Source organism: Antechinus flavipes, chromosome 3 (assembly GCF_016432865.1).
Source record: "Antechinus flavipes isolate AdamAnt ecotype Samford, QLD, Australia chromosome 3, AdamAnt_v2, whole genome shotgun sequence".
Classification (NCBI taxonomy): domain Eukaryota; kingdom Metazoa; phylum Chordata; class Mammalia; order Dasyuromorphia; family Dasyuridae; genus Antechinus; species Antechinus flavipes.
Window position 1 is genome coordinate 90,044,874 of NC_067400.1, and position 24,854 is coordinate 90,069,727.

At 31.5% G+C, this 24,854-nt stretch overlaps 1 protein-coding gene across 2 annotated transcripts in view; it reads right to left on the reverse strand.

The window, feature by feature from the left end:
• The window catches only part of NAA16 (N-alpha-acetyltransferase 16, NatA auxiliary subunit), a 107,161-nt gene that overhangs the window by 26,801 nt on the left and 55,506 nt on the right, over window positions 1-24,854 (reverse strand). For both annotated transcript variants that reach the window (XM_051983872.1, XM_051983874.1), the window contains exons 10-11: window positions 324-396; window positions 15-184 (exon numbers count right to left, since the gene is read on the reverse strand). In XM_051983872.1, the coding sequence (XP_051839832.1) occupies window positions 15-184; window positions 324-396 (243 nt within the window). The remainder of the gene's footprint in view (window positions 1-14; window positions 185-323; window positions 397-24,854) is intronic.

Consider the following 24,854-nt stretch of genomic DNA (forward strand, 5'->3'; position numbering starts at 1 on the left):
AAAAGTAAACTTACCTTATAAATTTTTGCCTTTATATAGAACAGTTCTATTAAAGTTGGAGTGCTTGAAATTGCAGCATTAATGTAATCTAAAGCCAATGAGCTTTGGCCAAGTTTATCAAAGTGCTGTGCCAGGAAATATCGAACCCAGAGTAGTGTAGTTGGAGGTTCCTTCTCCCCATTTTCTGCAACAACAAAAAGACACACAAAAAAATCAAAAAACAATATAACTGAAAGCAACTGACACTACAGTATTCAAAAAAGAAGTATATTGAACTGACTACAAACTACTTCGAAATTAAATTCAAGCTAAGTTAGACTTACCATAAGGACTAAAGAAGTCACAAGCTTTTAGAGAAACTTCATAGCTGGTAACAAGTTCCTGTATTATAGAAACCTGTTAAAGAAGCAATAAAAAAAAAACAATTTCAGCACTTGAAAATGAGTCCTTATTAATATTTTAAATATGTATATTAATAATGGCTATACTTTTTAAAAGATCAACATAAAAAAAATCCCTTAAATTGTAAATACAACATATATGTACTTTCAGAGTCATGTAAAAATTAAAAGAACATTAGGCTTTTCACTAGAAAGATAGGAAAGAAAAGATCTGTGGATATTTAAAGAGAAAATCTCAAAAGGCTTTTATTTTACAAATATCAACATAAAAATTGTGCATCTTTTTTATAGACTTTATAAAAGGAACAATCACTAATTATTACTTCTGAAATACACATTATTCTGCATTAATTCAATCATCATATTAATAGAGATTTGTCATTTTCCTTCTAGTTTGTAAAACCCATTATATGTTAACGAATTAATGAGGCAGACAAGCATAGCTACCTATATTTAGATTAAAAAATCAACACCCACACAAACTGATTATGTGAAATTATGCAAATTACAATGAGTTAATAAGGAGTCAATTACAATATGGTAATCTCAGGGGACCACTAGTATCATCATAGCCATATAACACCAGCTCCAAGGATCAATCTAAAAACACTGCAAGTGATTCTTGCAGATAAAGGGGAAAAAAAAGAAAGAGTAGCATACCTCTCTGAACATCCTGTCTTTAACATAATTGTAACAAAATGTCTTTGGAAGTACAAGGTGAAAAGCAATAAAAATGACAATCACAAAGTGATTCTCTACTGCTTATTTTTATAGATTTAATTTTATGGGTTTAAGAGCTTCAAGTTCATTGATAAAAGCCACTTTAAACTAAGTCATTAATAATGAATTAGCCTATTTAATGTCTTATTGCTTGTTAAGAGATACACAAAACAAATACTTAAACAAATCAATCAAAATGCATTTATTAAGCAACTAGTATTTACCAGGTGTTATGCGAGGTACTATAAATACAAAGACAAAACTTAAAACATCTCCTTTTCTCAAGGAACTTAGTTACTTTCTATGAACAATACGAGAGCATAATTAAAACACAAAACCAAACCAAAAGTGATCATTTCAATGTGCTGATTTTTTTAATAGCTTTTTATTTACAAGATATATGCATGGGTAATTTTTCAGCATTGACAGTTGCAGAATCTTTTGTTCCAATTTTTCCCCTCCTTCTCCCCACCCCTTCCCCCAGATGGCAGGTAGACCAATAAATGTTAAACATGTTAAAGTATATGTTAAATACAATATGTGTATACATGTCCACATAATTATTTTGCTGCACTAGAAGAATCAGACTTTGAAATAAATATACAATTAACCTGTGAAGGAAATCAAAAATGCAGACATACAAAAATAGAGGAATTGGGAAGTCTATGTAGTAGTTCACACTCATTTCCCTGAGTTCTTTCACTGGGTGTAGCTAGTTCAATTCATTACTGTTCTATTGGAACTGATTTGTTTCATCTCATTGTTGAAGAGGGCCACGTCCATCAGAATTGATCATCACATAGTATTGTTGTTGACGTATACAATGATCTCCTGGTCCTGCTCATTTCAGTCAACATCAGTTCATATAAGTCTCTCTAGGACTTTCTGAAATCATCCTGCTAGTCATTTTTTACCGAACAATAATATTCCATAACATTCATACACCACTATTTATTCAGCTATTCTACAATTGATAGGCATTCACTCAGTTTCCAGTTTCTGGCCACTACAAAGAGGGCTGCCACAAACACTCTTGCAATGTGCTGATTTTTTTTAAGTCTTTTTAATTAATTTTTTTATTTTCAAAACATATGCATGGATAATTTTTCAATACTGACCCTTGCAAAACTTGGTGTTCATATTTCTCCCCCTTCACCCATATCCTCCCCTAGATGGCAAGTAATCCAATATATGTTCAACATGGTTAAAAAAAAATATATATATATATATATATATATGTGTAATATATATATATATATATGTTAAATCCAATATATGTATACCGATTTATACAATTATCTTGCTGTACAAAAAAAATTAGATCAAAAAGGAAGAAAATGAGAAAGAAAACAATGCAAACAAAACAGTTTAACAAAAAGAGTGAAAATGCTATGTTGTGATCCACACTCAGTTTCCATAGTTCTCTCTCTGGGTGCAGATGGCTTTCTTCAGAACAAGATCACTGGAACTGGTTTCAATCATCTCACTGCTGAAAAGAGCCACATCCATCACAATTGATCTATGTCCTATAATCTTGCTGTTGCTGTGTACAATGATCTCCTGGTTCTACTCACTTCACTTACCATCAGTTCATGCAAGTTTCTCCAGGCCTCTCTGAAATCATCAAATTTATCATTTCTGATAAAATAAGACTATTCCATAACATTCATATACCATAACTTATTCAGTCAATCTCTAACTGATGGGCATCCACTCAGTTTCCAGAGCTGTCACAAACATTTTTGCACATGTGGGTTCCTTTCCCTTTTTTTGTGATTGCTTAGGGATACAGGCCCAGTAGAAACACTGCTGAAGAAAAACCCCAGGGTGGGGTTTAACCAATGTGAAGTATAAACACATTCAGGATATTTTCACAAAAACAGCAGGTGGGGAAATATGGGTCTATCTGGGTTCAGCTGCAGGAATCACAGAACTTTTACCTTCCTGGACAGCATGGAGAATTGCAAGACTGAGTCCAGGAAGACTGAGGGAATCTCTGCTGATTAGGAACACCAGGTCCAGTTGTACTGCAGAGAAGTGGCTCTGGGCAAGAGGGAACCAGCAGCTGGTGAGTGCAGAGGCAGTGAGGCTGCTGGCTTCAGACACTTGCAAAAGGGTGGAGAGCTTCTGGTTTAGGATTCCAGGTTAGAAGAGAGTGCTGAAGTGAAGTTAGAGGTACCATTACCTCTACCCATGAGTAGAGGTGCTAACATTAATAGTTCTCCTTTAAAAAAAAAAAAAAAAGATCAAAGAAGAAAGAACCCAACCATAGAAATTCATTATGAACATGTATGGGAATAAGGAAGACTCTTCAAAGGAGAACAATGAAGTAAAAAAAGAAAGAAAGAAAGAAAGAAAGAAAGGAAGAAAGAAAGAAAGAAAGAAAGAAAGAAAGAAAGAAAGAAAGAAAGAAAGAAAGAAAGAAAGAAAGAAAGAAAGAAAGAAAGAAAGAAAGAAAGGAAAAAAGAAAGAAAGAAAGAAAGAAAGAAAGAAAGAAAGAAGAAAGAAAGAAAGAAAGAAAGAAGAAAGAAAGAAAGAAAGAAAGAAAGAAAGAAAGAAAAAAGAAAGGAAAGAAAAGAATAATAAAAAAGAATAAAAATCTCCAGACAATAATGTTAAATGGTTACCCAACCCAGAAAGAATTTATAAAAGAACTCAAAAAAAAAAAAAAAACTTTAAAAATCAAATGAGAAACCAAGAGAGTTGCTGATACACTTGAAGAATTTTCAGTAGGGTAGGATGGACAATAATTTTTAAAAGCTGCAGAAAAATCAGGATAAGGAAGGCTTACTACAAGACCCAGATTTTGCAATTAGGGTAAATAATTTGCCAATAATCACACATCTAGCTCCAAGCAGAGCCAGAAGTAGAGCCCAAATCTCCTAAGATCTGTTCCACATAACACAACACAACACAATACAACATAACACAACATAAACAATGCTGGAAAGAAGAACTATTTACCCAAAGCTACTTCCATAGCCTAAAAGACTGTCCATACATAGTGTCAGCATTTTAATGAGTTTATTTAAAATTCTCAATAAAGGATACTCCTAAATACTTAAAAAAAAAAAAAATCAAATGAGAGATATTGGGGGGGGAGGGGAGAAATAAAAACCATCCAAGAAAAATAAGGTTATGAAAAAAAAAAAGTTAACCAACTAGAAAAGGAGATAGACTCTTAAAGAAAATAATTCTTTGAAAATTAGAATTGAGCAAGGGGAAGCTAATGAAGCTATGAGACCAAGAAATAACAAAATAAAATATAAAAAATGAAAAAATAGAACAGAATGTACATCTTATAAGAAAAACAGATCTGGAAAACAAATCAAGAAGAGAAAATATAAGGATAACTGGACTCCCTGAAAGCTGTGACCAAAATAATTTCAAGGAAGTCAACTTGGACAAATTGTTTGCTTTTTACATGAAAATGTATACCATATGTTTAAGATTGATATCAGTAATTCGGTAACTCAAAAGAAAGATTAGAGCAGAATTGAGTACTATCTGATTCTAAAAGCAAAAATATCTAGGAAAAAATAAAAAAATTAGTAATTATGATTATGTAATAGAGGTGCAAAGGAAGAATTGACACAGAGGCTTTAGAGGAGAGAAGAGGGGCTCATAGGACTGAATATCTCCTCCTATTGGGAAGTTCAATAGGGAACACTAGATATATAGATATCTATAGATGGAGGGAACACCTTCCAAAATCTAAAAAGAAATAAGGGGGGAAGGAATAGAATAAGGTGGAGAAAAAGACAGATATATATTTATGTGTTTATAGCTGTGGGACTAGGTGTGTAGATTAGTGAGAAAGGGATAAATAGGGGGAAAGGCTAGCATAGAATAAGGAGGGGTACAAAAGGATTTAGATTAATAGGAATGGAATAAGGTGTGGAGATTAATAGGAATGGGATAAAGGAAGGAAGGAAAGGGTGAGGGAAGAAGACAAGAGAGGGAGGTTAAGTGATAACAAGGTTAAGATAAGGGTGAGGGGAGGTTAAGTAATAGCAAGGCAAGTTATGGAGCAGAATTAAAGTAGAAAAGTTAGCAAATATACACAAACACTAAAACAAGGATCAGGAGTAGAATTTATTAGGGAAAAAAAGTAGAGCTAATAATCATTTATCTTAGACAAGGTCAAAGATTCAATCAAGAGAGAAATCTTTAAGTCAGCCATGTTAATATTGTTTTAAATTCATGTTTACATAAGGATAAATGTATATGTGTGTGTGAGTGTGTGTGTGTGTGTGTGTATATATATATATATATATATTTTATGTGTGTCTTGAGTATCTGTGAGTAGATATGTAGGGCCATGTATGTGTGTACAGATATATGTATTTGGGTGTATATATATATATATATGTGTGTGTGTGTGTGTGTAAAGAGAGGTAAGTGGGTAGGACTAGGTGCATGCATATATATATATATATATATACATATACATACACACACATATATATGGTATATTGGAAATTTATTGTTATATATTTTGAACCTTGTATATATATGTGTGTGTGTGTGTGTGTGTGTGTGTGTGTGTGTGTGTGTGTGTATATATATATATATATATATATTGGAAATTTATTGTTATATATTTTGAACCTCCTTGATGTTCTGCTGGGCACATGACAATATTTTGTTTTGTTTATTTTTCCTTTCTGTCTCTTTTTCTGTTCTGTTTTTCTTAATTAAAAGTAATAAATTTTAAAATTAAATTTAAAATTACATCTTTTTCTTCCCAGAAGATTAAAAAAAAATACAAGATGAAGTGAGAAATCCATTCCAGGCATGTGAGATAGTCAATATAAAGACAAGAAAATGGGAAATAAAATGTAATGTGTGTACAACTAAGAGAAGGTTGCTTTGGCTAAAACAGAGTATAGAAGGGAAAGTAATGTTCAATGAAATAATTTAGAGTCAGATTGTGTTGCCTTTAAAAGTGAAATAAAGTAGCTTAGGTTTTAACCTACAGACAATAAGAAGCTACTACAATGGCCAGAGTAGGGGGATCACATGGTCTTAACTGCATCTAAGAATGCAGTAGCATGTGGAGAATTGAATGGAAAGTCTGGAGGCAGGAAGACTAATTAGGATGCTTCTGAGAAACAAGGAGGTAGTGTAAAGGGGGTAGATATGTGAGCAGAGAGAATAGGTCATACACAAAAGATATTATGAAAATAAAAGAAAGATTTGGCAATTGATTGGGTAAGTGGAACAAAGGAGAGTGAGAAACCCAGGATAATTCCAAAGTTACAAATCTGGGGGACTGGAAGAATGGTGGTGAGCTGGAAAAGACAGGAAAGTTCTAGGACAAAAGCCTGAATGGAAGGTGAGATTCAGATGTAAAGTTTTTTAAAGAATGAGGCTTCTTTAAATAAAGGAAGCAGGAAAGGTACTAGTTTATAGGGACAGACTGAAGATTCAAGAGACACAGGGAATTTCTAAGGAATAATCTTCTGGGAAAAAAAGATGTAAATAAAGGAGGTCTTGATGAGAGTAAAACCCAAGTTTAACATGACTATTGTGGAAATATGTTTAATATCATTGTACATCTATAACCTATATCAGATTGATCGCTGTCTTGAAGAGAGGTTAAGTAGAGAGAGGGAGGAAAAAAGGGAAATCAAAATCTTGTAAAAGTAAATGTCAAAAATTAATAATTTTTGCTAAAAACCAAGTTTAAAATGGGTAAAGCACAAAAAGAGATGGAATTATGAACTATGATCAGATAGGGAAATGTCAGTTTCTAATTAGGGAAATAACATTGACATGAACATATCTATGTGTTGGCTCAGAGTGAATGTAAAACAATAGCTTGCTTTGGCCAGAAACCCTGAAGGCCTTCTCTTCCCAGACTGATACTTTTTTCTGAACTAAGTATTCTCTGCTTCATTTCTCACCTAGCCTTAATCACTGATTGGGTACTTCCCTCACTCAAACTGAGACTTGTTAAAGGCATTAGTTTAAAATGACCAATGTCCCTCACTATTCAGGGTCATCTCCAGACATCCTGATCTATACCTGGACACTTGACCCATATGGTTCCAGAGGGTGACCTTGCCCAGCCTCCCTCATTTAACCAATTCGCTTGCATGTTATGCCACCACTTCCCTGATGTCATGGTCCTCTGAGAACAAAGGATAAACAACCACCACTACTTATGTGGTTGGGATAAAAGAGTAAGTCAATGAATTTGAGGAGGCAGAGAAAAAGGGAAACTATAAATCCTTTAGACACTGATATAATTCTCTATCATTTCACTTTCATGCATTCTCTTTCATCTCACTTTTTAAGGTTCAAGATGTGTGTTAATTCATCTTTCCTGTAACAACCTTGAAGTAATTCCAACCCACATTTATGTAGCTTCTTAAAGGTTTCTGATTCATGTTTATTTGTTTTCCTTGCAACAACCCTGAAAGAAAGGCACATTACTCATAGTTATATGACTTTTTATAGTGTTTTGGAGGAAGGCGCTCTCCAAAGTACCTAAAATACTGGTAACATTTATGTAATCTTATTACTCAATAGGTGCCAGACTGGAAACAAGGTCCAATGTTCTTGACATTCTACTACATGGTTTTTCAAGGAAAATAAAGTTCCTCTCTCTGTCCCACATGTTTTCACATGAAAAAATTTATCATTATTGTTCTAGTACATAATGAAGATCTTTCCTCAGCCAAAAAACAAAAAGTACATTTGTGTACCCCTCAACCGAAATGCAACTTAAAAATCCCTAAGTTGTCTATCATGAAACTTCCACCAACATACATTTTCATTTCATTTCAAGCAATTTTGAATATCCATTTACTGAGTTTGAACTTAACTAGAGTATTGAAGTTCTACCCAAAATTGGGCGAATCATTTGAAAGGATGGCAGTAGTATGAAGCACTTTCTTAAATCTTTAACCCTTCTTCTTTCCTCCTAATAAATGCACAAAATATGCTGCAAAAAAAGAAGGTAGGACCCCTCAGACTGATACCAAAAGAGAAGAGCAGTAACTCTCCAATCACCATCCATCTTATCAACTACACAGATATTTTTATAACCCTAACTGCCTGACATGGCTAAGAGATTGGATTTTATCCTGTGATCCATGCTCAAAATATTTGTGCCATTTGATGTGGTGTAAGACTTTCAATTTCAGCTCAAAGAAATGAAGCAAAAGAGATACATTCAAGTGACTTTTGTAAAAACATCACCTTTAAAGGCAAAAATGTGAAAAAATGTACAGGGATATAATATAGTTTTAACCAGCTAACTGAGTAAGATGGTTAGCTTAAAATAAATGAGTTGTTTTTTGGGTTTTTTTGGGGGGGAAGTTAAAAGGAAATGTGGGGAGTAAAGATAAAATAATGTTTTTTAAAATTTCCTTCCCTATGATTCTTAATATTATTTTAAATTAACAAAATCTTTATCAGCATAGAGATTTGAGGATATTATATTTCATTTGGCTTTAGTTTCTTCATTTATAAAACAAGAGGGAGGGACAATGTCCCCACTCACATTAAATTCTTTTCATTCTGTCTTTCTTCATGAAATAATATTGCCATCTACTGGCAATTCTAAAAACTTGAAGGCACAGTTGTTTTCTACTAGAATATGATTTTAATGTTTCCCCAATCACCATAAAAACATAGAATAGTAGTCTATATAATCATTTTTTTGTTTTTGTACTATATTATGGAAAATTTTGTTTTATTTGATAAATCTGTTTAAAAATTCACTTAAAAAATAATTTTGATAATCACAGAAGTCAGATGCATTACATATGTTAACTACAAGCTGAATTTCTGATACTAATTTTTCCATTCTTTTTTAAATTTAACTTTTGTTTTATTTAATAAAAAATGTGTTAAATTGAAATAAAAATGTTAACTTAATGAAAATAAATCCCTTATTTCAGGACAATATTTGATAAAGAATCATTTAATAAAATATTTATAACAAAACCAAAAGATATTGGTGAAAATTTATCTGAAATGAAAAAATTACATATTATGCTAAATATGCTAACCAATTAAGTATAAAAAATACAAGTGCAAAACAAAGCAAACCCCTAGCCTTACTAATATCACTCACTATTCAGGGAAAGATTTGAAGAATTATTTTAATTACATAATGGATCTTATCTAACTCAAACTATATTTTCTTCTACAAAAGAAAAACATTCCAATAGTTACATTAATTTAAAGCATGGATACTCAATAATTTGCTTAGCATTTCAAACAATAAGTAAACTATTGTATACTTTTTAAACACAATACAAATATTAATTTTTCACAGTCCCATCAAATAGATGTTAATGTATGCCATTCAGTGCATTCAGCAGCCATTTACTGAATGCCTACATAAAGCCCCTTCCCCCCAAAAAAGAGAGAAAGAACCACTTAAGTTAGTTATTTAACATTACGAAGACAAAAAGTAGAATCTGGATTAAAGTCTCTGAACTAATGGTTCACTCTTTAAATCAGAAAACTACATTTTCTTAGTATTTTAAAGTACTTGAAAGTCCATTAGACTTTCTTCAGTTAAAACTGTTGTGCTAACATAGTTGTACTGAGCTTTTTTAATTTTGCAACTGAAAAAAGTTTGTTTTTGCAAATAAAAACAAGTACTTATACATTATTTCTCAAAGTTATCTGGTCTCTCCAAAAAGCCTTTTCTTTATACAAAGGTTCTCTGCAATAGAAACAATAATAATAATTCTTCAGGAAAAGATGAATAATTCTACCAAAAACTAGAGATTATTTCTTCATGTGATTATACAAGAGGTTTTTTTAATAAACACAATGTAGACAAAAATACTACTAGAATTAGCAATGAGCACTACCAAAGTTCAACCAAATATTGATTCTTTCTTCCAATTTTAGATAAAAAGCTATTTTGTAAAGATGAGACTCATTCATATATATGAACACACACACACACACACACACACACACACACACACACACACGTTTTAGAAAATATACAACAGCCTTAAAAACTTTCTCTTAAGTGTTAAAGCAATAATGTACATGGTCACTTGGTTCATTCATCAAGTTTACCTAAAAACAGGGACTGTTTCATTTAGATCTTGATAACTCCAGAGCCTTTGTGCTCCACAATGAGTCATTGTATTTTACATTTTTAAATATTTTTCTGATAGAAGACTACTGAGCCATTCTTATACTAACTTAAGACTCAATGTCTATCTTCTTACATATAATTTAATACTAGCCTGAATAATATTTATAATATTGCATTTCTTTTTATCTCAGGTTATCTAGAAGAAAATGTTTCTTTCATTGTAATGAATTAAATAAAATTCTTATTTTGGGGGGAAAAATATTTCACCTCTATTACCTTCTAGAATTTCTCTGGCTTTTTTAAGAATATGAAATTTAAGAATTTTTCATGGGAAGTATAAATGTCCATTCTAGTTCTGCTTAATAACACTATAAATTTTTATTTAACCTTTGTAATTCTTCTCATTTCAGTCTCATAATTTCCCTCACGAAGTTCATAGGATCACAGACTTGGAGGAGAGAGAAACCTAAAAGACCATCTAGTCAAACCCACTCATTTTACAGATGAGGTGAAAATATGAACTGATCTGCCCAAGAATATCCAAGAAATCAGCATTGGTGACAGGATACGGGCCCAGATCTTCCTGATTCTAGGTCCAGCACTCTCTCGACTAAGATGGCAGACAAATAAAGCCTCAAATTATGGGAATTGTTCCCAAGATACACAAAATACAACACAATAATCTTGAAATATTTCAATCAAGGATAGAATGAAATCCATCCTTCCTAAAATATGATAAACAAAGGTCTTCAGTGGAAACAGCCTACCTTCCTGTGCAGACAGCCTTACACATCTCTTTTGAGACATCGGACGCTTCATCCAGTCACACAATGTATTCTCAGAGCTTCCATGTTGTTTTAAGTTACAAACAGAGCACATGTGCGCTGATGTCGAGCTTCAAGGGAATCAACGCACCTGCAACACAACCGACGCAAACCTTGATGTTGACTTCTCTCAAGAGTCTCACACTCATAAGTGAGAGAAAGCATAGGAAAACTAATTCAATGGCAAGTGAAAACTGAAGTTTAAGAAACTAATTGCATGTTTTCTTGGAATTAAAAAAAATTCAACACTAAAAAATAAATTATAATTTGTAGCTTTAAGAATCCAAAGTAATGAATAAGTGAATGTATTGTAAATACTAAAACTTAGGCCTTACCAAAAAAAAAAAAAAAATCAAAAGCCATTATCCTCGTCAATCATCCACTAAACTCTTTCTCAATCAAGTTAACAAACAATAAACATGGAGATATAAAGAATTTATTTATGTGCAAGAATGGCAAGGGAGAAATGTGCAGAGCAAGTACAATTTGTAGACTCTAATTTCACTCTTGTATAAAACTGATATCTCCAAAGAAGTAAATAGTATTAAGAAGGCACTATAAAGATGATCAAGATTAAAGTCTACCATAAAAATTTTATTTTCAATTTTACTTTTATGACTACATGGGAGATTAAGAATTATTTTTAATTTGGAGTTTTGATTTTTTTAAAGAATTAAAAGAAAATATCAAATTAAAATATTAAGAAATTCTTATTAGTATAAGTTATAAATTATGGAAATTATTTTGTTATTTGATATTCCTATTTAGAAGAGATCATCAAATTTTCCCCATTAAGAAGCTCAAAGGATAAAATCAAAGGTATTAAATAAATCTTAACCAAGACAGTTAAATTTAAAATTAAAGTAAATTACACATAAATATCTTTAAGAGAAATATATAAAAGCTAAATATTAAAAGAGAATACTTTCCAGCCAATGTAGAACTAAAGATTAAATTTTAAAAATCAATCATGTGTTTTGTTATAAATGAACACAATTTATATTACTATAACAGGTTTTAGTATTTTTGTTAAATAATTTGTTTTATTAGAAAATCACTCTTCCTTTAATGCATGATTAATTTTGAGCATGACAATGCTAAATCTTTGAGTCACATATCCAACTAAATCAATAATACAATAAAAATCAAGAATATTTATTATCGGGGCAGCTAGGTGGCACAGTGGATAGAGCATCAGCCCTGACAGTTAATACTTCCTAGCTGTGTGATCTTGGGCAACTCACTTCATCCCAACTGTGCCAGCCAAAATATATATATATATATATATGTGTGTGTGTGTGTGTGTGTGTGTATATGTGTATATATATATATATATGTGTGTGTGTGTGTATATGTGTATATATATATATGTATATATTATATATCATTTAAGGAAATGCATATTAAAGTCAATTTTAAGAAATCAATCTATTCTGTAATCTGTAGGATAGTTGCACTTGCCATGTGAAAATATTGTTTTAAATTATAGCAATTTAAAAACACAACAAAAAAGTAATTCTGAGGGTTCACTTCATACTCTTTATATTGGGAAATATGAAAAAAGAGGGAAAAGGACAAATGTTGAAGGGGATGCAAGGAAACAAGATACATTAATGAAATGCTGGTGGAGGTATGAATTGGTCCTTTAATTTGAGAAAGCAAAATGGATCCATGTACAAAAAGTCAACACAATGTACTTTAACTTAGTGAATACCATTCCTATATCTATACCCCACGGAGATCTAAGAAAATAGAAAAGTTCTCATATGTACAAAAATATTTATATAGCAGCTTTTTTTTTTTGGTGGTAAAAAACTAGAAACTAAGGGAATGCCCATCAACATAGGAATGGCTAAACAAATTATGGCATATGAATATAATGGAATATAACATACTATGTCAGAAGAAATGAAGACAAGGATAGCATTAGAAAAACCTGGAAAGTCTTGCCTGATGATGCAGAGTGAAATGAACAAAAAGAGAATACATTCAAATAATAACATTATAAGGACAAATAACTTTAAAAGATTTAAGAACGCTGATCAGTACAATGAACTAATCATTCCAGAGGACTAATGATGAAACACCTTATTATCTCCTGACAGAGAATACAAAGACACATATATATTTTTAGCACAGCCAATCCAAAACTGGTTTTATTTAACTATACACATTTGCTAAAGGCATTTTGGTTTTCTTTCTTTTCAAATTAAGACAACAGGAGAAAGTCTGGAGTTTGGAGCAAGGGAAAGTGCACTCACACAAAAAGAACAGAAGAAAACACAATCAATTAAGAATTTTGAAAGTTATACAATAAATGTATTATAAACTTAAAAAAGAAAAGCAAGCTCTATATGGGATTCAGTTTCATGAACAATTCTCTCCTGTTCTACAATGTACATGGAAATTATAATTTTATTGTGTTTATGTTCAGAATTTTTCAAATGGAAAAAAAAGGGGGGAGGGGGAAAATGAGGGCAATATTATTAATATAGATCCATACACAATTCTATAACTTAAGGTTTTAGAGAGTTGCTTGAGGCACCAAAAGATTAAATGTTTTGTTCAGGATCATTCACATAGCCAATATATATCAGGTGTAGCTAATTGAGCCTAATTCCAAAGCAAGTTCTTCCCTGTCTAGTACATCTTGCTGTCTCTCTCATAATGGCCACTATTGAATTTCAATGCAAATTTTCCTTGCCTATTGCCAAATTTATTTTTTAGACTTAAACTTGCAGCCCTTTAATTAACCCTTAACAGTATACAAAATCAGACACCAAAAAGAGTAAAAACTGTTTTTTGAATATGAATGAGCACAACTGATTGTAAACAATTTTAATGTTATATCTGAAGCAACTTCATGCTTAAAGTTAACTCTGATGTAATGAATAAAAATCATTTCAACAAATTAATATTTAATGGTCAAAGGATATGAACAGACAATTCTCAGATGAAGAAATTGAAACTATTTATAGACATATGAAAATATGCTCCAAATCATTATTAATCAGAGAAATGCAAATTAAGACAACTCTGAGATACCACTACACACCTGTCAGATTGGCTAGAGTGACAGGGAAAGATAATGCGGAATGTTGGAGGGGATGTGGGAAAACAGGGACATTGATACATTGTTGGTGGAATTGTGAACACATCCAGTCATTCTGGAGAGCGATTTGGAACTATGCTCAAAAACATAACCTTTGATCCCAGTTTCTACTGGGCTTATACCCCAAAGAAATACTAAAGAAGGGAAAGGGACCTGTATGTGCCAAAATGTTTGTGGCAGCCCTGTTTGTAGTGGCTAGAAATTGGAAATTGAATGGATGCCCATCAATTGGAGAATGGTTGAGTAAATTGTGGTATATGAATGTTATGGAATATTATTGTTCTGTAAGGAATGACCAGCAGGATGAATACAGAGAGGACTGGCGAGACTTACATGAACTGATGCTAAGTGAAATGAGCAGAAACCAGGAGATCATTATATATCTCAACAACAATACTGTTTGAGGATATAATTCTCATGGAAGTGGATCTCTTCGATAAAGAGAGCTAATTCAGTTTCAATTGATCAAGGATGGACAGAAGCAGCTACACCCAAAGAAAGAACACTGGGAAATGAATATAAACTGCTTGCATTTTTGTTTTTCTTCCCGGGTTATTTATACCTTCTGAATCCAATTTTCCTTGTGCAACAAGAAAATTGTTCAGTTCTGCACACATATATTTTATCTCGGATATACTGTAACCTATTCAACATGTAAAGGACTGCTTGCCATCTGGGGGAGGGGGTGGAGGGAGGGAGGGGAAAAATCGGAACAGAAGTGAGTGCAAGGGATAATGCTGTAAAAAATTACCCTGGCATGGGTTCTGTCAATAAAAAGTTATTTTAAAAAATAAATAAATAAAAATAAAAAATTAAATAAAATAAAAAACAAATTAATATTTAAGGATGATTCAGGATTCACCAGGTGAAACAATAGGCCTAATCTTCTGAAATGAAGTGAAGGAGAGATTAATATCAAGTGATACAAACAACAACTGGAAAGTACAGGACTTGAGGAAACGGGCTAAATGAGGATTGAAAATGAATTAAAAGTCAACAACACAGAAATGTAAAAACCTAATGTGGTCTGAAGCTCCAATAACAGAAATAGAGTGACTAATGTGGTTGGTGTACTTTTTAAGGCCAAATCTTTCATATAACTATAGTGATAACCAAAAAAGAAGGAAAAAAGGAATCAAAGAAAAAAGCATCAATGCAATATTTAAAAACACACAGAAAAGAACACATTCAGAATGAGACCACAAGTATTATGGGCAGATTTTTTTTATTGTTTCATATTCAATTCTCTTTTCTATTTTTTACTTGCACAGTGAAATATGTGTGTCTGTGAATATTTAACTTCATAATAAAAAATAAACATTTTTTAAAAAATTTCCATGTGAACACAAAATCTATCTCCTCTAATTTGAATTAGATTTCTTAAAAAGTTTTTTTAAATGATACATTAAGCTGTGTGCTTTAAAAAAATTTATAATGTATATAGCAATATCAATCAAAAAAAGTAACATTTCTTCAGAATGCCTGTATTGTAGGCAAACTCATATAAAGATATATTACACTGTCTTACTACTTATACTTTGTATTATTTGAGATGAAATGAATTGGTTTTGGTAACTTTAACTGTCTTCATGGAACATGATATAGAAAGTATATCCACTGGGGAAAAAAACAAAAAATAGAAAGACTACATCTGTGATACAACGTTCAGTTCTAGGACCCATATTTTAGTAAGGATACTAACATAGCACAACATATCATAGAAAGTGGTCAGAACTGTGAAATAACTCAAAAGAATTATCACCTAGAAGAAGCACTAATCTTATTATTCTTGAGCCCAAAATAAGAAGGTCAAACAGTGGAAGTTACTGAGAGGTGGGCTTAATTCAAACACAGAGAAAATACTTTCTTAAAAACTAGCACAGTTCAAAAATCAAATAGGCTACCTTTTGGGACCATGCCCAATCACCAGAAATATTTAACTGGATATTCACTAGCCAGTTTTTTAGAACGTCTATAAGAATTATTTCATGAAAAGTTTGGTCTAGATAACCTACTGAGAACCTACAGAATTTCTTCCAACTCTAAAAAACTTAGTTATTAACTGACAAAAGGGGGGAGGGGAAGCACATAAGATTAGAAATAAACTTTAATACATTTCAGATATAAATTGAAAACCTTTTTCTCTGTAGTATTAAGAAGAGTCAACTGCCTTAAGAAAACTTTTCTAATACTTTATAAAAAGCTTTTCACAACAATAATTTAATGCAAAAGTCACAAAGATATTAAGCCTCAAATTTGGTCTCATAGGCAAAACAGTCTAACAAGTCTATTTTACTATAACAAATAAGCAATTATTAAATTATTTCCAAAGGATTAAACCTGGCATAAACTTTATTAGGACTTCAAGAGAACCTTACGTCATACTAAGGAATAGTATTATGGAATCTATTTTTTGATGAAAATATGGTCCTTTCCAAAAAATTAGATTATTCAACTTCTACTAATTAAAAATTAGATGAGATAAAAATCTCAAAGATTAAGAGGATAAATATATTCTTTTCTTTGATCTCTTAACATGATCATGGATAATTATATAAAATTTCACAAAATTTTTAACAAGACCTATTAAATCAATTGATTTCACTACTGGTTATGTCATAAAATTAACCTGCCTATGTTGCCCAAAATTGTTTATCTTGGCCTTTATCTACCTATTTAAAATGCCCCCAAAAAAGAAATTGATCACTCCCCAAACCTAAATTAAAAATGACAAATGGAAAAAACAAATTAAAATCGAAAGAAAGGTTGCAAGCATCAAGACATCTAAGACAAATGATTATAATCAGGTATAAATCTCATAATTTTCAAATTCTAAGGATTATCCATCATATAATTCTCAAAAATTAAAAACAGCACAAAGAAAGAAAAGAATCAATGGGCAAAACAGATTATATATATTTTAATACTTTAAAATTTTACCATTTATGACATTCAGAAGTGTGCATCAAGGTATCCACAAATTTTTATCAATATTTACAAACAGTGATTTCCACTTATTATTATATCATAATATAATAATCATTATATTATTATAATTGGTGAGAAATACATTACTAACATGCTAGGTGAAAATAATTATATATTTGATCATCTAATTTATCTTCAAACATTAAAGAGTGAGTTTTAAGTTATTAGCCTGGTAGAACTGATACCAGCAGGTTTGAACTATATAAGATGGTCTATATATCAAGAAATTATTGGAAATATTAAATTGTGCATAGCAATTAATCCAGCAATACACGACTAAATTTGTATCCCAAAGAGAGCACAAAAAAGGGAAAAGGACCTAAATATGCAAAAATATTTATAGAAGTTCTTCATATGGTATCAAACAATTGGAAATGGAGGGGATACCCATCAATTGGGGAATGGTTAAACAAGTTGTGATATATGAATACTATTATATAATGGAATATTATTATGCAATAAAAAATGATGAGCAGGTATATTTCAGAAAAACCTGGAAAGACTTGTATGAACTGATGGAGGGTGAACAGAACCAAGAAAACACTGTACACAGTAACAAGAATATTGTATGATGACTAACTATGAATGACTTACCCCTTTTCAACAATACAATGATCTAAGTAAGACAATTACAAAAGACTCAAGATGGAAAATACAATTCATATCCAAAGAAAAAATTGAGGAACATGGAATGCAGATCAAAGCATACTATTTTCACTTACTTTATTTTTCTGTATGGTTTGTTTTTTTTTTTTCTTTTGGTCTGTTTTTTCTTTCACAACTGCAACTAAGACAGAAATGTTTCATAATATTGTACATATATAACGTCAAATGGCTTACTATTGTGGGAAGAGGGGAGGACAGGGAGAAAAGGTTATCAAAATCTAGAACTTGGAATCTTGTAAAAATAAGTGCTTTAAACTGTCTTTACATATAATTGAGAAAAATATAAGATGCTAAGAAAAAAACTAAGGAGTGAGGATGAATTTGACTATAAAAAGCACCTTTGGTAGCAGGGAAGACCAAAACATAAGCTAAAAAAACAACAATGTAAAAACAGCCCACAAACAAAACCTCAAAAAAATAATAATTGAACCCAAGTTGAAAAAAAAATTCTTGGAAGAAGTAAAGAGATAAGAGTGGTAGAGGAAAAACTGGGGGAAAAAATCAAGAGTGTTGCAAGAAAATCATAAAAGGAGAAGAGCTTGATAAACAGCAACCCTCCCACCCCACCCCCCCCCAAAAAAAAACCTGAAGAAAAACACAACTTAAAAAAAAGAATTGGCTTAATGGTAAACAAGGCACAAAAATTCTTGGGGGAAAAAAAGGACTCAATAAAAAGTAGAACAGGTCATATGGAAAAAGAAACACAAAAACTCACTGAAGACAATAAAAACTTTAAAATTATAATTGAATAAATGGAAGCTAATATCTCCAAGAGTCATCAAAAACCAATAAAATAAAGTCAACAAAACAATTGACCAGGAAAACACATTGGGGAGAGATAATTTAAGAACTACTAGATTGAGAGAAGACTATAAAAACCAAATGTGGATCACAGCATAGTCTTTTTGTTGTTGTTGGTTGGTTGTTGTTTTTCTCATTTTTTTCCTTTTTGATCTGATTTTTCTTGCACAGCATGATAAATGTGTTATGTTTAGAAGAATTTCACATGTTTAACCCATACTGGATTACTTGTTTAAGGAAAGGATGAGAATGGAAGGATAAAAATTTGGAATAAAAAGTTTTGCAAGAGTGAATGTTTAAAACTATCTGCATGTATGTAGAAAAATTGAAAAGCTATTATTAGTTTAAAAAAAAAGAATTACACATATTTAGTCTATATCAGATTACTTGCATTCTTAGAGAGAGAAGGAGAAAAATTTGGAATACAAAGTCTTACAAAAACAAATGTTGAAAACTATCTTTACATTTATTTTAAAACTGGTGAAAATATCAGAAGATAAAACTGAAAATGAATATGAAAGAATTCACTGATTACCTACTAAATGAGATCCCCAAATGAAAATTCCTAGGACTACTTACCCAACTTCCAGAACTTCAAGATCAAAGAGAAAATACTTCAAGTAGCCAGAAAGAATCAAAAACCACAAACAAGGATTCTCAATGAAGGATCCACAATGAAGGAGCAGAGGATTTGGAATATATTCTAGAAAGCAAAGGAACTAGAATTATAGACAAGAGTAACCTATCCTGCAAAACTGAATACAATTCTTCAGGAGAAAGAATTGTTATTTAATGAAATAGAGGATTTTTCAAGAATTCCTGATGAAAAGACTAGAGCTGAATAGAAAATCTGACATTCAGCATAGAAGACTCAAAGAAAGCATAAAAAAGTAAACATGAAAGAGTAATCATAAAGGACTAAATAAAGTCCTATATAGAAAGATGATACATGTAGCTCCTTAAAACTTTATCATTATTAGGATAGTTAAAAGAAGTTTAACATAGATAGAAGACCTGGGTGTGAGTCAATACTCTTAGAATGCCCTCCAAAAGAAAAAAATGAGTGAGAAAGATGTATTGGGAGAAGAGAAAGGAAAGGTAAAATGGGGAAACTTTTCTCAAATAAAAGAGATGAGAAAGGAAGAACATTTATAGTGGAAGGGAATATAGAGATGGGGGACGAAGGGGGTGAGGAAGGAGAAGAGAACAATGCTTGAAACTCATTTTCACTGGAATTGGTTCAAAGGAGAAAGTATATACACAATCAATTGCATACATAAATTGGGTAAATGTAAGTTACCCAATAAGGAAATAAGAGGGGAAGGGGAAAAAATTGGGGTGGGGAGATTATAAAAGGGAGGAAAGATTAAGGAAAGTAATGGTTAAAAGCAAAATAGAATTGAGCAAGAACAGGATAAAGAGAGGAAAAAAGGAACTAGAAAATGGGATACAAGCAAATAAACATTTAGTAACTCAATGTGAATAAGATGACTCATCCATAAAATGGAAGCATGTAGCAGAATGGATTAGAAATCAGAATCCAACAATATACTGTTTACAACAGATACACTTGAAACAGACACACACACAGTTCAAATAAAGGGCTGGAGCAGAATCTAATATGTTTCAGATTTAAAAAAAAAAAAAAAGCTAGGGGTAGCAATCATGATTTCAAAGCACAACTTAAAAACAGATTCAATTTAAAAGGATGAGAACAACTATATTTTGTTAAAAGTACACAGACAATGAAGTAATATCAAGAATTTTACAGCTTCTCAAATAAAAACCTCATTTGTTAAATATAGGTTGAGCATATTTAGGTATTGGGTAAAATTTATAAAAATAAGAATCATTCGGTAATTGACAAAATAATCAAAGGATTATATAAACAAGGCAGTTTTCAGAAGAAATCAAAGCTATCTATAGTCATACAAAAAAATGCTTTAAATCACTACTGATTAAAGGCAAATTAAAACAATGCTAGGTACTACCTCATACATATCAGAAATGACAAATACTAGAAAAGATGAAGGGAAAATAGGTGCACAAATGAACTGATGGTAGTTTAGTAAATTCATCCAATCATTCTGAAGAACAATTTAGAACTAGGCCTAAAGGGTTATAAAACTATGCATATACCCTAGCAATATCTAGAAGGTCTGTACCCCCCCAAAAAAAAAAATCAAAGAAAAAGAAAAAGGACCTGGAAGTACAAACACATTTTTAGCAGCTCTTTTGGGGTTGGCAAAAAATTGGAAATCAAAGATATTCTCATTAATTAAGGAATGGCTGAACAAATTTGGTATATGACTATGATGAAGTAATATTGTGCTATAAGATTTTTATAAGGAGGATGGTTTCAGAAAAGCATGGCAGGACCTATTTGAACAAAGAAAATAAATATGTTAAAGGTAAATCCAGCTCACTCTCTTTATATACAGTGGTACTGAACTTAGATAGGAAACAGATCCCTTGCCCCATAGTAGAAACTTGGAAAACCACAAATTAACATTATCTATGCTGTACTGTATTTTTACTTATTTTGTTAAATATTTCACAATAACATTTTAGCCTCCTTCAGCTCATATTCAGCTGAGTTTGACACTTCTATATTATACCATGCTTTCTACTATACTAGTGTTATATTTAATAAATGTCAAATAACTGCTGAAACCATGAAAATTGAGATATTTATAATTAGTTGCTTTTACTATTTAAAAAACTAAAAATTAAGAGCTCAATAAAAAGGGCTAAAAATATTTAAGGCAAAAGAAAACAAAGAAGTAGGGGGGAAAACCCTACAATAAGAAAGATTTAGGCCTAGAAAAATAACAGTTCTAAACTTGAATGACATTTTTTAAAAATACTTTTCCCCCCAACTACATGTAAAGAGAATTATTAACATTCATTTTTTAAAATAATTTATTTAATATTTTTCCCCAGTTACATTCAAAACAATTTTTAACATTTATTTTTTAAATTTTTGGGTTCTAGATCTCTTCCTTATCCCCATATCCCTACTTAAGAAACTACTTATGAAGTTATGAAGATTATTTCCATAAGTCATAACATTCATTTTTTTAAAAATTTGGGATCCCCAATTTTTTTCCTCCTTCCACCCTCTCTTTCTTACAATGATAAGCAATTAAGACACAGGTTATAAATGTGCAATCCATAAAAGTCATGTTATGAAAGAAAGCACTGACACAAAGGAGAAAAAAAAGTGAAAAATAGTATGCTTTCATCAGTAGACTTCATCGATTGTTTCAATGAAGATGGCATTTTTCATGAGTCCTTTGGAATTGTCTTGGATCACTGTATTGCTGAGAATAGCTAAGTCCTGAATGAAATTATGGGTGACAGGTATACCTGCATTTTTCTAAATGGACTATGTGTAGTTTATCATTTTTTTATAGCAATAGGACTATCTAAATATATTTCAATCAGCTAAGTGTGATCAATTATGCAATTACTCATTTTAAAATTAAATAACTATAAAAATGTCATAAATGGTCTTTTTATTTACTATGGCATTTTTATTCACATTTATATAATTATTAAACTAAATATTAGAGGGAAGCAGTTTCTAAACTTATGTAGCATCAACAGATGGAATCAAATTTTTCCCTTTTATTCTTTCTTTTTCTTTTATTCTTTGAGATCACACTTAGTTTGCTTTAGTATATACCATTAATGAGTTCAAAATTTCAAAAATCATTTAAAAAGCTCAATAAATGAAACAAATACTTTTTCAAAGAAGGTGGCAGGTATATATATATATAGCATCCTAAAATACTCTCAAGCTGCTTTACCATAAGAAGCCAGGTTGCATTGTCAGAGAATGCAAACATTAAACAGAATAACAAAATGGAAGCAGAACTTTTACTGAAGACAAAATTTTGGTAGAAGTACCACAATACTGGGAAATGAATATAAACTGCTTGCATTTTTGTTTTTCTTCCCGGATTATTTATACCTTCCGAATCCAATTCTCCCTTTGTAACAAGAAAACTGTTTGGTTCTGCACACATATATTGTATCTAGGATATACTGTAACCTATTCAACATGTAAAGGACTGCTTGCCATTTGGGGGAGGGAGTGGAAAATCGGAACAGAAGTGAATGCAAGGGATAATGCTGTAAAAAATTACCCTGGCATGCGTTCTATCAATAAAAAGTTATTTTTAAAAAAAGTACCACAATAACACAAACTTCCCTATTAATTGTTCCTTAAATTTGATGTGCCATCTCCCATTATATGCCTTTGCACAAGTTCTTGTACATGCCTACAATGCATTCTTTCCTCTCTGCTTTTTAGAATCCAATTTCCTTCACTGTCTAGTAAAGGTCTCATTTCTAAGCTATAAGCTATAAGCTATAAGCAATGAGTCAAATTTATAAGACTAAGATTCATTCCCCAATTGATAGACAAAGAATATGAAGACAAAATTTCAAGTTATCAGTAGCATGTGAAAAAATGTTTTAATTCATTATTACAAAAATGCAAATGTAAATAACTCTTGAGTTACTACCTTTCATTCATCATACTATCAAAGCTAACAAAAAAAGGAATAGCAAATAATGACAAGGCTGTAGGAAAAAAAGCATATAAATACACTAATGGTTCTAGTCATTCTGGAAAGCAATTTGGAACTAATGCCCAAAAAACTATTAAATTGTGAATATCCAGCAATACCACTTCAAAGTTATACCCAATGAGATGACAGAAAGAGAAAAAGGACCTATCTGTAAATAGCATTTTTCAGGGAGGCAAAGAATTGGAAACTGAGGGGATACTCATCAATTGGGGAACAGATAAACAAATTAGGACATATGAAAATGATGGAAAACTATAGTGAGAAATGATGAGGAGGGTGGTTTCAGAAAAATCTGGGAAGACTTGTATGAAAGTGATGTGAGCAGAATCAATACATATAACAACTAATACACATAACAACATTGTAAAAACAAACACCTTTAAAAAAATTAAGAAAATCTGGTCAATACAATGAAAAAGCATGATTCCTGAAAGCTCATGATCAAACATGTTATTCATTTCCTGATTACCAAAAAAAAAAAAAAAAAAAAAAAAAGACAGACTCAGAGAAATGAGTGTGGCACTTTTTTTGGACATGGATAATGCAAGAATTTGTACATATTTTTAACAGATTAAGGTTTTGTTTTGCTTTCCCAATGGGAGGAGGCAAAGTGAAAGGGAGAGAATTCAAAACTGAAAATAAAATAAAATCAGTTTTAAAAAATGATTAATTCAGGTGCCACCTCCTTGATGAAGCCTTCATGATAACTCCAGGTGAATGTTCTCTCTTGTTCCAAAAATTACTTTCTGTTTACTTAACTTTACATTTATCCCACCAGCATGTAAGTTCCTTGAGGCTATTGTTCTTGTCTTTATAACATCTTGGCACATAGTGGGCATTTAATAAATATTTATTGTGAGAGCTGATTTATTTGTACTCGTGATCTATTCCAATCAGTATTAATCAAATTTGATAGCATCTTATCAGAGTTCAATATAAGGTTCCAAAACAGTTGAGCTGCAGATGCTAAGGTCATTTGTTTAACTTTAAGAAGGTAACTAAAGGTTCTCACCCTTGTTTTTTTTTTGTCATGTAATCAAGTCCAACGTGGCAAAGATAAGAACTATATGGAACGTCTCTGAAAACATTTTTGTACCTCTGGATCAGTCACTTGTCCAATAGTAACAGGTGACCATCTTATGATCACTTATGTCCCGTGTCCCTTACTATGATACCTTGTACCGTTTCCTCATGCCTAATCAAAGAAGCTTGTCTACCCTCTGTGGAAATATTCCTTGCTTCACCCAACTTGTGATCCTGCTGACATATTATTTTCCTTTTTTTTTTTTTTTTTTTTTTTTTTTTTTTTTGCTTTTGCATCACATGTCAATCAGTGGAATTACTTAGTATTAGGTATAGCTGTTCTTGAATGACTGGATATCTAGCTCTATTTAAAAAAAAAAAAAAAAAATAGGGCCCTGGAAGGGGGAAACGTGCCATTGGTTCACAGCTCTGCCTCAGTCTCTTTTACTGTAAGTGGGATAATTTATTTATTTATTTACTGCTGAAGCAATTGGAGTTAAATGACTTGCCCAGGGTCACACAGCTAGGATGTGTTAAGTATTTGAGACCAAATTTGAACTTAGGTCCTCCTGATTTCAGGGTTGGTGCTTTACCACTGAGACACCTAGCTGCCCCAATGGGGAATAATTTTAATCCCCACAA